The following is a 14,221-nucleotide window of genomic DNA, read 5'->3' as shown; positions in this document are numbered from 1 at the left end:
GGCGGCCACAGAGGTAGCGGGGCTGCGCCATGTCCGGCGAGGGCGAAGGGGAGCTGTCGGCCTTCGTGGCCCTGCACGGCGCCGCGCTCCGCGCCTCGCGCGTCCCCGCGCGCTACTGGGAGAGCCTGTGCCGCAAGCTGCGCGGCGAGGTGGGTGGTCCCGCGCGCGCGCGCGCGCCCACGGCCGTCGGTTGGGGGCGGGTGAGCCTGGCGCGCGCCGCGCCCGTTGGGGGTTTCCCGCCACTGGGTTCCCTCCGCGGCCGTTGCCCCCGCGCTGGGCCGGCTGCGGGTCTGCGAGGGGAAGGCGCGGGGTGTCCCCGGGGGCGGCCCCTTCTCTTCCCCTGCGCTGGGGCGGGGCAGGTCGCTTCCCCTCCCCTGCGAGCCGCCATGCGGGGCAGGGCCTGCTTTTCGGGCGAGCCGCCCTGTGGAGCGGGTCTGTTTTCTCCCACATGCTGCCGTCTGGCACAAGTGCCCCTTCTCATCCTGGGAAAGGAAGAGAAAAAATAAAAACAAAATGGGAGAGTGCGTTAAAATGATGGAAAAACTATGGGCTGGCTGGGTTACCAAAGCTGTGGTGAGGGGCTATAAAGATATTATGTGTACTGCTGTGTGTGTATTTGCCATTTATCATAGTGAGCATGAAGCTTGAAAAAGGGAAGTCCTGCTGGCTAGAAATCATGTATTTATTGGACAGAAAAAACRGATATATCATAAAGCCTTCAGCCTTTTTGCCAAAGAGAAATTAAGAAAAGTGGCAGCAATGGTACTGAAGTCAAGATGTTGTCGGATGTTAACACATCATGATTTAGGTTGTTTTTATCTGGTCCTCTTTTCTTTTTCCTAACTCTCTACAATTCGATGCTGGTCTGTCCTGTTCTCAGTTGCTTATTACTGTGCAGAACGAACTCATTCAGCTTGTTTTGCACGTGCAAAAGTTATCTGCCTCGGACTGAGGTACACAGCGGCCAGTTTTCTGGGAGTACTTTTGGCTTGCTGGTTATCTCAGTTGTTCCTAATCTGAGCAAAAGCTGTTCCAGAGAGCAAGGACAGCGGTGGAAGAGCCTTCTGACTGTGTTTACAGCAGTGATAACACAAGCACCATTTTGTAGAGCATCTTGGCATGTCTGTGCTCTGTAGGTTTTTTAATTGGGCTAAATTCTGAGCAGCTTGTAAGTCTGTGTAAAACCACAGCTGTCAGTCCTAAAAAAGCAAATTTGGAGGCATTGCCCTTTGTGAAAATAGTTGAGTTCCTCTGCAGTAGTCCTGACCAGGCTGTGCACAAACCATCCTCTTGCAAGGGCTAGGTGGGTTTCACCTCAAGCTGAAACCAGAAGGACTCCCAACYTGCTCTGAAAGTCACAAAGGGATGAAGGATCTCTTTTTTTCCCTGTGTTTTTAGCAACCTTCTGCTTGTCATCTGGAGCCTGAGAAGGGAACTGGCAAGGGGATGGAGGAGGCCCTGGGGGAGGTGAGGAGAAAAAAGTTTGAGCAGGATATAGAAGAGACTGTAGCATAACACACATGCAAAAGTAGAAAGAAGATACATTTCTAATTATTTGACCAATTTCCCCCCCCCCCCCTTCCTCACTGTAGTGCTGGGGCAGGAGACAAGACCAGTAAGTCGTGATACAATGTGATGGTCTGTGGCACATATATTGAAAACGCCTGAATTTATTTCCAGTGCTTTCTAACTGTTGGGTGCCTGGCACTGCAGTCTTACTGTGTTTGTATTCCAGCTACTAGCATTACTGAAAAAATGTCCTCATCAACTCCAGCACTTACCTAATTACAAACCTTTTGTTATGCTATACCTCCCTCAGCAGGAATTGGTATAAATGACTTGCAACGGGGGATATCTGTTTCCTTGCTTAAATGAGAAAGCAAAAGAAGGAATAAATTGGAGCAGGATGAAAGAGGAGGAGGCATAAAGTTGGAAAACAAAAAAACCCAAAGTTGCAAGCTGTTACATTGCTGCATGTCAGTATTAGAAAGCTGAAGGCAGCTGGTAAACTGTGGAGCTAGGCTRTAACGTAAAGCAGGCTTATGATTTGTGTGCTGTGGCCAAAATCCTTTCCTGGTGCCAACTTTGTCAGGGAAAGGAAGGAGAGGAGGGAAGAGAGGAGAGTGAGGAAACCTGTAGCTCTGATGCCTTTAGAGAAGCCAGGATGGGAGGCGTGCAGGGTGAAGCGAGTGTATGCCCGGAGGTGGCAGAACGCACCTTTCGCTTGCAGCAGAGGCTGAGCCTGCTCTTGTGCTAATGCTCAAGCGTGTGTGTGTGTGTGTGTGTGCGCGCGCAGAGAGAGATGTAATGACTTCAGTGTGCTTAGGAAGATAAATTAGGCTGCTGCTGATGCTCATCTCTACTGCTGCAGCTTCTAGCCTTTGCCCTGGAGGCGGGCCAAAGGATATGGAGGAAACTGGGAAGTCCAGGGAAAATCAGTGAGGAGTGGGATAAGCTCTTGGGGAGGTAGATTCAGAGCTGCAGTACTTTACTTAGAACTGTATTATTTGGAGAGGCTGGAGGAGTGGCAATAAAGACAGCAAAGGAGATAAAGGGAAAAGATGAGCATGTTTTGGCAGTCTAGGTCAAGAATAACTGAAAAAATCCCCAGTGAAACACAGAGTTCCCTTGCTTCATGTATGAAGGTGGGAGGAATGAATTCTTCATTTGTCTTGACCTGTTAGCAAAGACAACATTCTCTAGCATTGTACAACTTGGAAAACTTGCATCCAGAATACAGATAAAATCTTCTCTCTTACATCAGTACCTCTGCAACCCAACCCAAGCAGCTGTTTTCCAACACACACACACACTCTTAGGCGCACATAGTGAATGTGCCCTCCCTCTTACGTGTATGCTGAAGCCCTCAAGAGAAGTGGAGGATTTGTTTTCATTCACCTGGAGATTTGCTGGAGCAGATTTCCTTTTAACATGATGGAAGCTTTCCTTAGYGTGATGGAAGCTGTGAATTAAATTGTATCACTAATTCAAAATATGACCTATCTGCTAGATCAAGAAATAATGCTTAAAAAGAAAAAAACTTTTGCATTTCTCTGTTCAGTTTTCTCAGTTTCTCTGTTGGGGAGCAAACCTTTCAGAGTATCTGGCAAAAGCTGGCAAAATATATACAAGTGTAATAGTTTATTAGGAGATCCTAAAATTCTATTTCCAGTATAGTGTGGGTTTTTTTTCCTGCAGAAGGTTCGTCTAGTCTGGTTAGTAACCCRTGCTTATGTGACTTACATAGTAAGCCTGGGAAATACAGTGCCTACATCTAATTTAATCCRTAATAATTTTCCTATTGCAGGCACTTGTTACATGATGTGGCCAGGCTACTGTGTTCTGCGGCCAGGTTTTTGTGGCTCTGAGATGGAGCTCACAAATGACTACTTACAGTGTTGTTCCAGTTAGAAATGGAGGCTTCTAATTAATTTTTAGAAGGAGTGCAGCATGATCAATACTAATAGCTTGTACTTTCCATTCGGAGAAGGTCAGGCTGTTGCTCACAAACCTTCAGAAAAGCATTTGGAAATGCACCTAGCAGGAATTTGCTGAAGGTGCATGTGCACGATGTAATTGTCATCGTGACATTGGCCTGCTCCATGTATCACACCCATTTCATGCAGTAGGTTTGTTGCACAGGAATTGCACCTGAGTGTGGAGTTGCTTTTGCATGTCGAGGTGTTTACTGCCCCTCTGTTATGAGACTGTTAGAAAATCAGAGGCAGTAATTTTACTCAGCCRTGTTTTACTTGCAATATTTTTGCCACCAAAAGGTTCACTGTCTTTGAGAGGTTATTATACATCTCCAGAAGCTCTCTCTGGGGAAGTAGTAGAGCTCTGCCTGCTCTGCTTCAAGAAAAAGTTTATACCTTTTAAAATGGTGGTTTGAGCTTATCCAGCTGACTTTTGCCTTAAGCAGTTTATGACRCCTTCAAGCTGCTTGCTTAATAGAGTCATAGGAGTGACAGCTTGTCTCRAAGGGTGGGAGGGAGAGAGCAGGACAGCAGTGTCTTCCACCCCACCCTGCTCCATCCCAAAGATGTTGCTGACTAGACGCTTCTACCCAACTCTCTACTGTAGTATTTCTTATCAATTTGAATTTAGGGAACAAGAAAGAAACTGATAAAAATCATTTTGAAGGCAGCCTCSGGCTGCTGCTCTGAGAAGTGTGAATTGCTTCAGATGGRGAAATTTATTGACACCTGATTCACYTCAAGGTTGTCCTTTTTTTTAAGGGAGAGAGGAAATAATTTTTGGAACAATGCTGCAGAAAAAGTATTAAAGGAGAGATTACCTGCTAAATGCAACATGCCACCAATGTCAGTTGGAGGGAGAGACTGAAACATTGGCTTAGAGGATTTGGAGGCTGTTCTGCTTAAGTGTTGAGTTCACGTTTGGTGAAACATAAAACCAACAGCTTCCTTTAGTTGTTGAAGAACTTGATACAACATTCATCGTGCTGGTTTGGTAAACGAGTGGAGCCTGTGGCAAGGGAAGGTTAATCTCAAAGACAGCAGCTGCATATCTGTGCCCATCCAACTACTTAAAGTGTTAAGTATAAAAAACATASGAAGTGCTGCACTGTGTCAAGTGGCCTCCGATGAATCACACTCACAGCTTTATTTTCCTAAGGATTGCCAGTCATTTAGCTGCTGTTTGTCCTGCCAGCTAATGAGCCTGATCAGGAAAGCTGCTCTCGATCTGGCAGCAGGAGGAGCAAAACGTCACTTGAGGGAGAAGTGGAACGTGTGTGCCCCAGTGCACTTTTTTACTGCCTGCCATTTTCCAGGATTAGCATGTGTGCAGCGAGCCGCATCAGGAAGCAGATCCAGTGGAGAGCTAACCTGATGATGTGTGGGCAACCAAGCAGAGACTTACAAAAGTATTTGTGGCCCCTGTTATAACAGCAAGAGGTTGTAATACTGCTTGCTGTTGCATAGTGGTATCCTGTTTGTTCTAGCAAAACTGAAAAAACTAGGAACAAATAAGAATTTCTAGCTATTTTGGTGCCTGATGAAGTGGGTGATATTAAGTTTATTTCTTAATTTTTTAAAAAATAGATGCATGCTTAATCTCCRGTGAGGTCGCTTTGCAAAAAATAATTTTCTTTACTCTATGAAAGGTGCATGTGTGGAGTTAGCCAACACATTGTGGGCATTTCCTTTTCCTATCCCCCAGCCCAAAGGAAAATACCATCCCCTGTTCCTGAAAAGCAGATTTCAGGTATTTCTCCCTTTGAATCTGCACTGTGAGACTGTACTGTAGCTTAAAATGTGAAGTAGGTGTTTCTCCCTTCCTCTTGCTAGCTGTCTTTTGGCAGCTATTTTTTTTTTTTTTTTTTTTTTTTTTTAACAAAAGTTGAATTATTTTCCTCGCCCCCCTGCTGGAGTTTAGCAGAAATAATTATTCTGAAGCAACACTCACTTGGAAGGAACAAATAAAAGCTTGTTGCTACCTCTGTACTTTTACATCTACTAAGTTGTCAATGTACAGAAGTAGTAACTTGCACTAATACAACATCAGAGGTTACATATGCTCCRGCTTGATGTGAGGTTACATTTCTGTTTCTTTCCCCCTCTATACTACTTCCTAGTGAAATTGAGAAGTATGTTTTGGGGACATGACACCTCTACTGATTTGTCTGCATCTGCCTCATTATGTAGTGTGTGAGTGACTTTTCAAATCTTTTTATAGGGAGTTATTTTTCGAAGTCTTTTGAAACTTCAGAATGCTTTTTTTCCTCCTCCTCCTTCTCTTTTTTCAGAGCATAAATTGACCTTGAAATCACAAAAGTTGATATGTTTCAGTAGCGTCTTAGTTTACAGAGAGTTTACAAGCTTTCCCTTTGGCGAGGTTTTGGGCAGAAAGGAAAGTTGTRTAGTGACCTACTGGATTTATAATCTGGATGTTACAACTAGAGTAGGAAAAATTGAGAACAAACCTCTTTTAGCATATTGATAGAGGTAAGTGCATAGATTTTAACTTGTAGCAGTGTAAGCAATCTTCAGATTCATCTAGAGATAAGTAAACATACGTATTTCCTTGAATAAGAGAGAAAGAGGAAAAACATACTGGGATTTCTTAATTGCTTCCAAACTCAGTTGATAAAAGCTCTTTTTCTTTTCTAAGGATCTTAGAATGATAGAATCAGTAAGGTTGGAAGGGACCTCTGGAGATCATCTAGTCCAACACCCCTGCACAAGCACAGTCACCTGGACATGTTAGACAGGATTGCATCCAAGTGGGTCTTGAATATCTCCAGAGAAGGAGACTCCACAACCTCTCTGGCCAACCTGGTCCAGGGCTCTGTCACTCTCACAGTGAAGAAATTCCCCCTCATGTTCAGGTGGAACTTCCTATGGTTTGGTTTCTGGCCATTGCAGAAATTAATACATTTCAGCATAGTGTRGTGCCTGGGTAACAACTGGATTTGAGCTTTACATGCCATAATATGAGACTATATTTTTGCAAGACTTAAATTGTTGATTTTAGTAAAGTTGAGCAAAGACTCTCTGTATTCAGCTTTTAAAGAAAGGGTTAATAGGCTATCATCAGTAGACTCATTGGTACCAAAAAAAAMCCAGTAAATCTTCCTGCCAGTATTAACTGAAGAAATTTCCCAAGCAAACAGTTCTGTTAAAACATGGAAGAATTAATGCTATAATTGATTTATCTGTTAAGTTCAAAATGCCAGATGCTTATCRGATTGCAAGTCAAAATTGTTTACAAGTGCCTTTCAGTATTGAATTATGCTTGTCAGGATACTGCTTTAACTAACTGCATGCAATTCTGCACACTTCTAATATCAGGTGTTTGATGCTGGTGACTACTTCGGGATAATGCAGGTAGAAGAGGTGGAGGAGGAGGAAGAAGCTGATGAAGAAATGGAAGAACAGTTGAAAAAGAAACCAAATCCTGGAAACGAATCTTGTTTCAAAGTTATCATAACAAATGAGAATGGGCTTCAAGCCTCTGATCCAAATAGGTGAGCAGTGATTTCAGAACTACTCTTCAATCTTTGAGTAGCCTCAAACCCTAGAATGATGGCACATACGTGCAGTTTGCTTTAAAACTTGTTTGATCGCATTCAGAAATTCCATGTTTTTCTTTTCTTACTCTGAAAGATAGCTGCCGATTTCAATAAGCATAAATAATCTGCTTACAATGAGGCAGATGTTGCAAGGTGTACTTGTGGTGCAAGTTACTCCTTTGTAAACGTGCAGGGGGGTGTTTAGAAATCAGTAAACTGACTGAGAAAATAGGCAAAGGGCAAACTTGAAACGAACTCCTCAGAGATAATACCAACATTTTGTATCTATGAGTCTGTGTGCTTGGAAAAAGAATTGCACTCAACAAAGCTCTGATGGTGAGATGAAACTTAAACTCTTCTGGAGCTCTAAACATAATTCTGCTCAGTTCTATAAAATTTCTCATGCCAGATCTTTCATTTTTTTAGATTTTTTTTGTTTAACTAAAGTTAGCCTTGATGAGTAAAAGCAGTGTAGATACCACCTTTATATACCAGCTTTAACCAAAGTCACTGTCTTCCTAAATCTGAGAACCAATTTAAATAATGAACTTCAAAGCATCTCCTGCAATAAGTATGGGCTTTCTTGCAGCATTCAGATGTGTACAGATGTAGGAGCAAAGTATCAGTGCACCCGTTTGCTAACTGGAATTTGGAACGAATTTCCGAAAGCCTTCCCTTTAGCGCTTCCTGGAGTCTTTAATTTCGACATTAAGTGGAATGAAATCTGAGATATGATAGTTGGTCAGGGATATTCTATGTACRTGACAGGGGACTTGTTTTTAACTTTATAAAGTATGTTTTGGTGTTTTCCCCTCTTCTCACCCCAAGTGTACAATTCATTTTTTTTTTCCTCCAGTTTACCTCAGTAAGAGGATAAAACCAAAATGCGGAAAACTGTTCTGTTTAAATAACTATGCTTTTGCTGTAAACATCATGCAACCTAAATGAGGGTTATACTTATTAAAGGAAGGCTTTCCAGTCATGTGTGGTTTTGTTTAGTTTTAGCTTGGCAATTCTTTTAAAACAATACATCTTTCTAAAAAGACCTGAGAGACAAACAAAAACAAAAAAAATTATTTATTATTATTAAGTAGGCAAGTAGTATAGGCTTGTAATGATCAGATCTCTCCACCTAATTTTATGGATAACTGTAGATGTCACAGAGCTTGTCACTGATAAGATCTGTGAATATTTTTGCAAAATAGTATAGTGTTTTCCTTCTTCAGGCAAGAATTTCAAGTTGATGCAGTGGAAATAATGACCAAAGGGAAGAAACTCTCGTGACCTGGGACATTAAAGGGAGCTGGGGTTACAGAGTGCTCTGCTCTGTTTGTGCCTCATCTTCATGGAAATAGTAATTAATGTACAATACACTTTCTAGAACAAAAACAAAGTATAAATTAAGCCACAGTGTTATTGCTAGGAAGTTGTTCCTATCCTTCTGTGTCAGTGTACCCTCTAGGAGYTCCTTTGGGAGTAAGAAAAGAAATAGTTGCCAAACTGTATACAAGGAAATGTAGCCCTTATTCATAGAATCATAAAATCAGTAAGGTTGGAAGRGACCTCTGGAGATCATCTAGTCCAACCTCCCTGCTCAGCAGGGTCACCTAGAGCATGTTAGACAGGGTTGTATCCAGGCGRGCCTTGAATATCTCCAGAGAAGGAGACTCCACAACCTCTCTGGGCAGCCTGGTCCAGGGCTCTGTCACTCTCAGTGAAGAAATTYCCCCTCACCTTCAGGCAGAACTTGCTGTGGTTCAATTTCTGCCCATTGCTTCTTGTCCTGTCAGACGGGACAACTGAAAAGAGTTTGGCCCCATCCCCTTGACACCCTCCCTTCAGGTACTTGTACACATTGATAAGATCCCCCCTCAGTCTTCTCTTCCCCAGGCTGAAGAGGCCCAGCTCTCACAGCTGTTCCTCATAGGRCAGGTGCTCCAGCCCTTTGATCATCTTCATAGCCCTACGCTGGACTCTCTCCAGTAGCTCCATGTCTCTCTTGTACTGGGGAACTTGCAGGAGCCTTTGGCTTTGTACATGTAAAAAAATATAGTATTGTAATGTTACTGAAATCTCTTTAAGCATTTTCCTGATCGACCACGCCTGGACATACCGTGTTGAACATGCCCGTCAGCAGCTGCTTCATGTACCCGGTTTACTTCACAGAATGGCAAATCTCATGGGAATTGACTTTCATGGAGAGGTCCCAGATGAGGGCAGTATTGAGCAAGTGTTGCAGGAAATGTGGAAATACAATCAGACCTACCAACTTTCTCAAGGGGTAAGTCCCTAAAGCTTAGTAATTAGGATGCTAAACAGTTCTAGCTAATGCTGCTGAAGACATTCCAATACATTGCTATTAATAAAAAGGTGTCTCTTTAATATAAAGAAGTTCCTTTACTGACATCTCAGAACAAACTTCTACTTGGAGGGAGAGCAAATGCCTTGCAGAGCTAAAATGCACAATGGTTTGCTACCAACTTTCTTATAAGAGAACTTAAAGAGTATTCCTCTTAGCTTTGAGGGTTTTTTTATTTTTGTTTTTTAATAAAGGGGAAGAGCATGATGCAAAGGAAGAGAGCTAAAAAGGGAAGATCAACTTGTGTGTTGTGGCTTTGGGCTTTTTTCCGTCTCTTAAAACTTTCTCATAATGAAGGGAAAAATACCACTTGAATCAACTGTTTCACATAAAAGTGTGCCTGTCAGCAGCCATGCTCACAGTCTTCCTCATCTGTGTGGAGTGCTGCACATACCAACGGTGTSTTTCTGTTGTCAAATAACTTTGCTTTCTGGTTTGTATTTGGCAGTAGCTGATTGTCCACACCATGTAAATGTTAATTCACCCTCAAACTCCTTTGTTAAACTAGCTTCAAAACAGTGTTTCTGGGGATAGCTTATGCCAGGAGCTGCTGTCTGTAGGTAGTGTAGACAAGACCGCACCAGGTTTGTCTCCCTTTGCCCTACACAGTCTTACAGCACTGTCTTAACAGGTCTTGACCATCACATACCCCCACATGTGTATATGCCATTTCTGAGGGAATGCAACTTTCACTGGTCTGTTAAAAACTCTCTTGCAGGGGCTGTGACGTAGCCACTAGGCTATTTCAAGTGAAACCTTTGCAGAATGGACAGGGCCTGTCTGTTTTACCAGGAGTTAACTTTGAGTAGTGTGAGCATGACCAGCCTGCTCCACTTAGCTCAGGGGCCCAAGATTGCTCCCTGCCCTGCAGTACACACCTTTACCAGTGTAGATGTCAACTTAATTCTCCATAGTATCAGGCCAGAAAATTCCAGTGAAAGGGATTCATTGTGGCTGCTTTCTTTGTTCTTAGGTAGAAGGGAGATCTGAACAGTGCCTCTCATTCTTTCTACCCCGTGCCTTTGTTTCTCATCTTATTGTTATGAATAGCCCATGAATCATGTGGGATTACCCAGGTTACCAGTTGAAAAGTRCTTCCCTAGAAAATGATTAATTCAACCTGCAGCTGAACCTGGCTGTTCCTCTTTCTGACACTAGACTACTTGAATAGATTAAGTCAGTCGCAGCTCCTCCATTTCTGCATCTGTAAAAGAYTGGCAGTAGTATTAGCAGGAAACTTGAACTTTATTCATATAGTCATCGTTTTATCATGATAAGTGTTGCAGGAAGATGTGGTTTGGTGATGCAGCCTCAACAGTCTCACAGCCAGCTCTTGCTCTGGGGGCAGGTTCTGTTCTTGTCCCATCCTACAGCTGTATACCTCAAACTCCTCACTGCAGGCTGGTACTGATAGAAACTGAAGGAAACCTAACTCTTAAAAAGCCTTCTGCTGGTTTAGCTCCCTGAACTGCCTTGTCTGGTGCAGTGGAAGTGGGTCTGGTAAGCGGTTGCAGTAGCCAAAGAAAGAAAATGGGAATGTGCAGCTGGGGTGGGAACAGGCTTGTCTGCTTTCACAGTGACTGGAGGCTAGGCTGGCTTAGCATCAGACTTGCCAAGACAGGAGAGTTATTCTGTACTTACCACCTGCTCGCAGTCTTGGCTGGAGTGGAAATTGGAGAAAAGTTGCAGGGTGTACTGCCAGCGCCTTCTGTCTTGCAGTGCTCTTCTAGCAATTGATATGTGCAGGATCGCTTCCCCTTTTACAGACTGCGGAGGAGAAGGTTCCTGTCTGGTACATTATGGATGAATTTGGATCACGTATTCAGCATTCAGATCAGCCTAGCTTTGCAACAGCACCTTTATTTTATATGCCTCAACAAATTGCTTACACTCTTCTCTGGCCTTTGAGAGACCTTGAAGCTGGTGGTAAGCATGTTTGTCATGTATGTTTCTTTTCATCACTACATCAGAAAATAGGTCGTATTCTTATAAATCATTGAGCTCTAAAATAGTCCTCACAGTACAACGAACATTTTATGACTAAAATAACTTCATATTTGTTATTCTGTGGAATTAAAATATGGTTTCTAGTACCGCAATTTATGCGAAATGGAGGCTTTTATCTACCCCAAAATCTTAGTGATGTTTTACTAGCAGAGAACTTGAATCTTGCATCGTTGTTCTAATATAACCATAGATTCAGACATCTGAGAATATTTTTTTAAAAACTTCCTCAAAACATCAGTTTGTAGTTTTAAGTCACAAAACCACATGTTTGAAGTTGGACAATGCCAGATTAACTGTTTGTTCCTGTAACCTTGTTTGGGGCCTCCCTTTATGTGCCCATCATGTAGAAAGGATACTAGTATTCAGCTATCCGACTAAACTGTCACAAGCTAGCTGGCTGGCCTCAGATTATATTTCACAACCCAAATAATACCATTTTTAATGTAGTTCTTTTTAATTCTGCCTAACTTTGCATTTAAATCGCAAAAGTTGTGATATTATTCACCGTGAAGCTGTCATTTGTATGATGTGGCAGAAGGAAGACTTTCAGTGGAAAATGAAAGGAAGGCAGTTTCTAACAGATTCTTATTTTGTCCCAGATGAAGTGACGCGTGACTACGCTTACGGGGAAACTGATCGTTTAATCAGGAAGTGTGTCTTGTTACCATGGGTGCCTAGTGAGGTGTTGGACATCAACTGTTTTACTCCAGAGCCATCAGATGAGCATTACCAGGTATAGTTTTAACAACTTTTTATTTCTCTCTTTTAAGAAGAGACAGCATCTGAAAACATTGCAAATGTGCTGATTATGGGCTTCTTTTTTTTGGCTTAAAATTTTATAGGAGTATTAGGTATTAACTAAAAGCTAAATCATTTCAAATAAAGCCTAGTCAGACAAGAAATATCTTATGCATAATATATAACTATTCCAAGACTGAAGCAACACAAACCATTTCTATTATGTTAGCTTATCTATTCCATTTCTTACTAGAGGCATGGTAATGTCTAATAAAACAACTTGCATCCATAAACACATGCTGCAAAGTACTACATATAAGGTAGTTATCTTCTAGTTAGAGAKTGGAGACGTTATCTAATAGATTTACACAGTTGAAGCCGTTATTGTAGCACTTCTTGTCAGTCTTGAATTACAGGAAGTTTTATCTTTATATTGTGAGTACTTGCAGTTTTCATCCTGGTTATGTATTTAATGTTGTGATTTAGAACCGTTAAACATTGGAACAGAGACTGCRTCTTTAGTTTGATGGCCCTGTTAGGGAGTCCTTGTCTGTTGTGTTTATTGCGGAARTTAATGCTGTTTGAAATCTCCTTTTCACGAGACAAATCTGTATTAGATCCTTTTTTAAGAAAAAATAAAGGAGCGTGACTCTCGATGCATAAGAGGATGCTGTACTACCTGCTAACAGCTTTCAAAGTGCAACTTTTAAAAATGTATGTATAGTGCCAGTAATCTTAATAATGGAGGATGGGCAAAAACTGCTGGATCCAGCTTATTGCTAACAATATCTAGTCAGAAAAGAAGTTAGCCTGCTTCTGCCAGATAAAGATATTCCTTGAAAATTCTTAAGCTGTTTTGCAAATTAAATCAATCTGATTTGTTGGGATTTTGCATTTTTGGAAGAGGAATAGATGAACTTTGCATTTACAGATGAGGAACAACAGTGCACCCGCAGTTCTGGGCTTGCAGATCYTCTCTTGACAAAAGTGTCTGGATCTTAGATAAGGCAGTATTTTACATGGAGTTTAATTCTGTTTTGGAATGATCAGGTTTGATTAAAGAACTGTGTGTGGCAAATAAGTGAACAATATCCTCCTTTCCCTCCCACCTTAAGAATGTGCATCTTCTCRAAGCATTGTCTTTCTTGTCTSTTCYACTCACCTGTSCAGAAGAGAYGACAGCGAAAACTTGATGCAAGTAYCAACCAAYCGAGCTTCCTTTGRTTCAAGAATGTTTAGCTGTAGATTAAAGTTGTAGGCTGGTGACAGACTGGGGAAAAATAGCTTAGTGCATAGCATAACCTTAAACACYGAAATGAGAAGTCTAGAATGAGATTCCATGTTGCTGACATTTCTGCAGCCCGTATTTTTGTACGCACAAGAGGTGTGTGCACAGAAACATACACGCAACTTCGGGGGTCTGTTTGCAGCATTAACATGTGAACCAGCAATTTTGCAGAGAATTGCAATTTTGTGAAAATGTTACTAAATATGTGTGCAAGTCATAACCATTTCAAAATTAACTTTGCTGCWATCTCTTTGCAGTGTCTGCAGCTCAGAATGTTTTACTACAATATGCAAATAACTACTAGTRGCTGAATCAGCTGTGTTGTTTTTACTTCTTTAACTTCTTCTACATTGTCATTAGAATAAGAAATGTAATTAGTTACTTAGCTAATTTTCCTTTACATCTGAAAGGTGCTTGTGTTCTGCTTGGAAGACTCACAGAGTTGTTACAGTGACACTATGGCTTAGCTTCTTTCTGATTTTTGTTCTATTGCTTATTTCTGTTCTTCAACACAAATCACAAAGGTTATAACTAAACAATACTATGGGTAATGATTGAAGTAATGATTGCAGAAAGCAGTGTCAGAGGAGGTGATTCTTTTTGAAATGTCTGCAGTGGATGAAGCATCTCTTTGGGGACTAGAGTAGTTACTGTTCTGCAATAGCTACCTGAGTTCAAGGCACRGAARAAAACAATAGTGAATCCTCTGGTAGTGTTCGGACAATTGTAATCTTACGCTCTTGAAGGCACAAGCTCCCTTCCTTTGTTCAGTGAATGCAGGAAGTATTTTGTACTT

General features: G+C 41.8%; 1 protein-coding gene across 2 annotated transcripts in view; it reads left to right on the top strand.

Moving 5' to 3' along the window:
* Positions 1-6: 6 nt before the first annotated feature.
* TTLL12 (tubulin tyrosine ligase like 12) overlaps positions 7-14,221 on the top strand; it is a 29,371-nt gene continuing 15,156 nt past the window's right edge. For both annotated transcript variants that reach the window (XM_085324422.1, XM_085324421.1), the window contains exons 1-5: positions 7-149; positions 6,813-6,988; positions 9,116-9,314; positions 11,159-11,318; positions 11,999-12,132. In XM_085324422.1, the coding sequence (XP_085180548.1) occupies positions 30-149; positions 6,813-6,988; positions 9,116-9,314; positions 11,159-11,318; positions 11,999-12,132 (789 nt within the window). In that variant the 5' untranslated portion in view covers positions 7-29. The remainder of the gene's footprint in view (positions 150-6,812; positions 6,989-9,115; positions 9,315-11,158; positions 11,319-11,998; positions 12,133-14,221) is intronic.

Source organism: Rhea americana, unplaced genomic scaffold, assembly GCF_003343005.1.
Source record: "Rhea americana isolate MKP2758 unplaced genomic scaffold, rheAme1 scaffold_91, whole genome shotgun sequence".
Lineage (NCBI taxonomy): Eukaryota > Metazoa > Chordata > Aves > Rheiformes > Rheidae > Rhea > Rhea americana.
The sequence above is the reverse complement of the archived record's forward strand: the minus strand, read 5'-3'. Positions and strand labels throughout refer to the sequence as shown.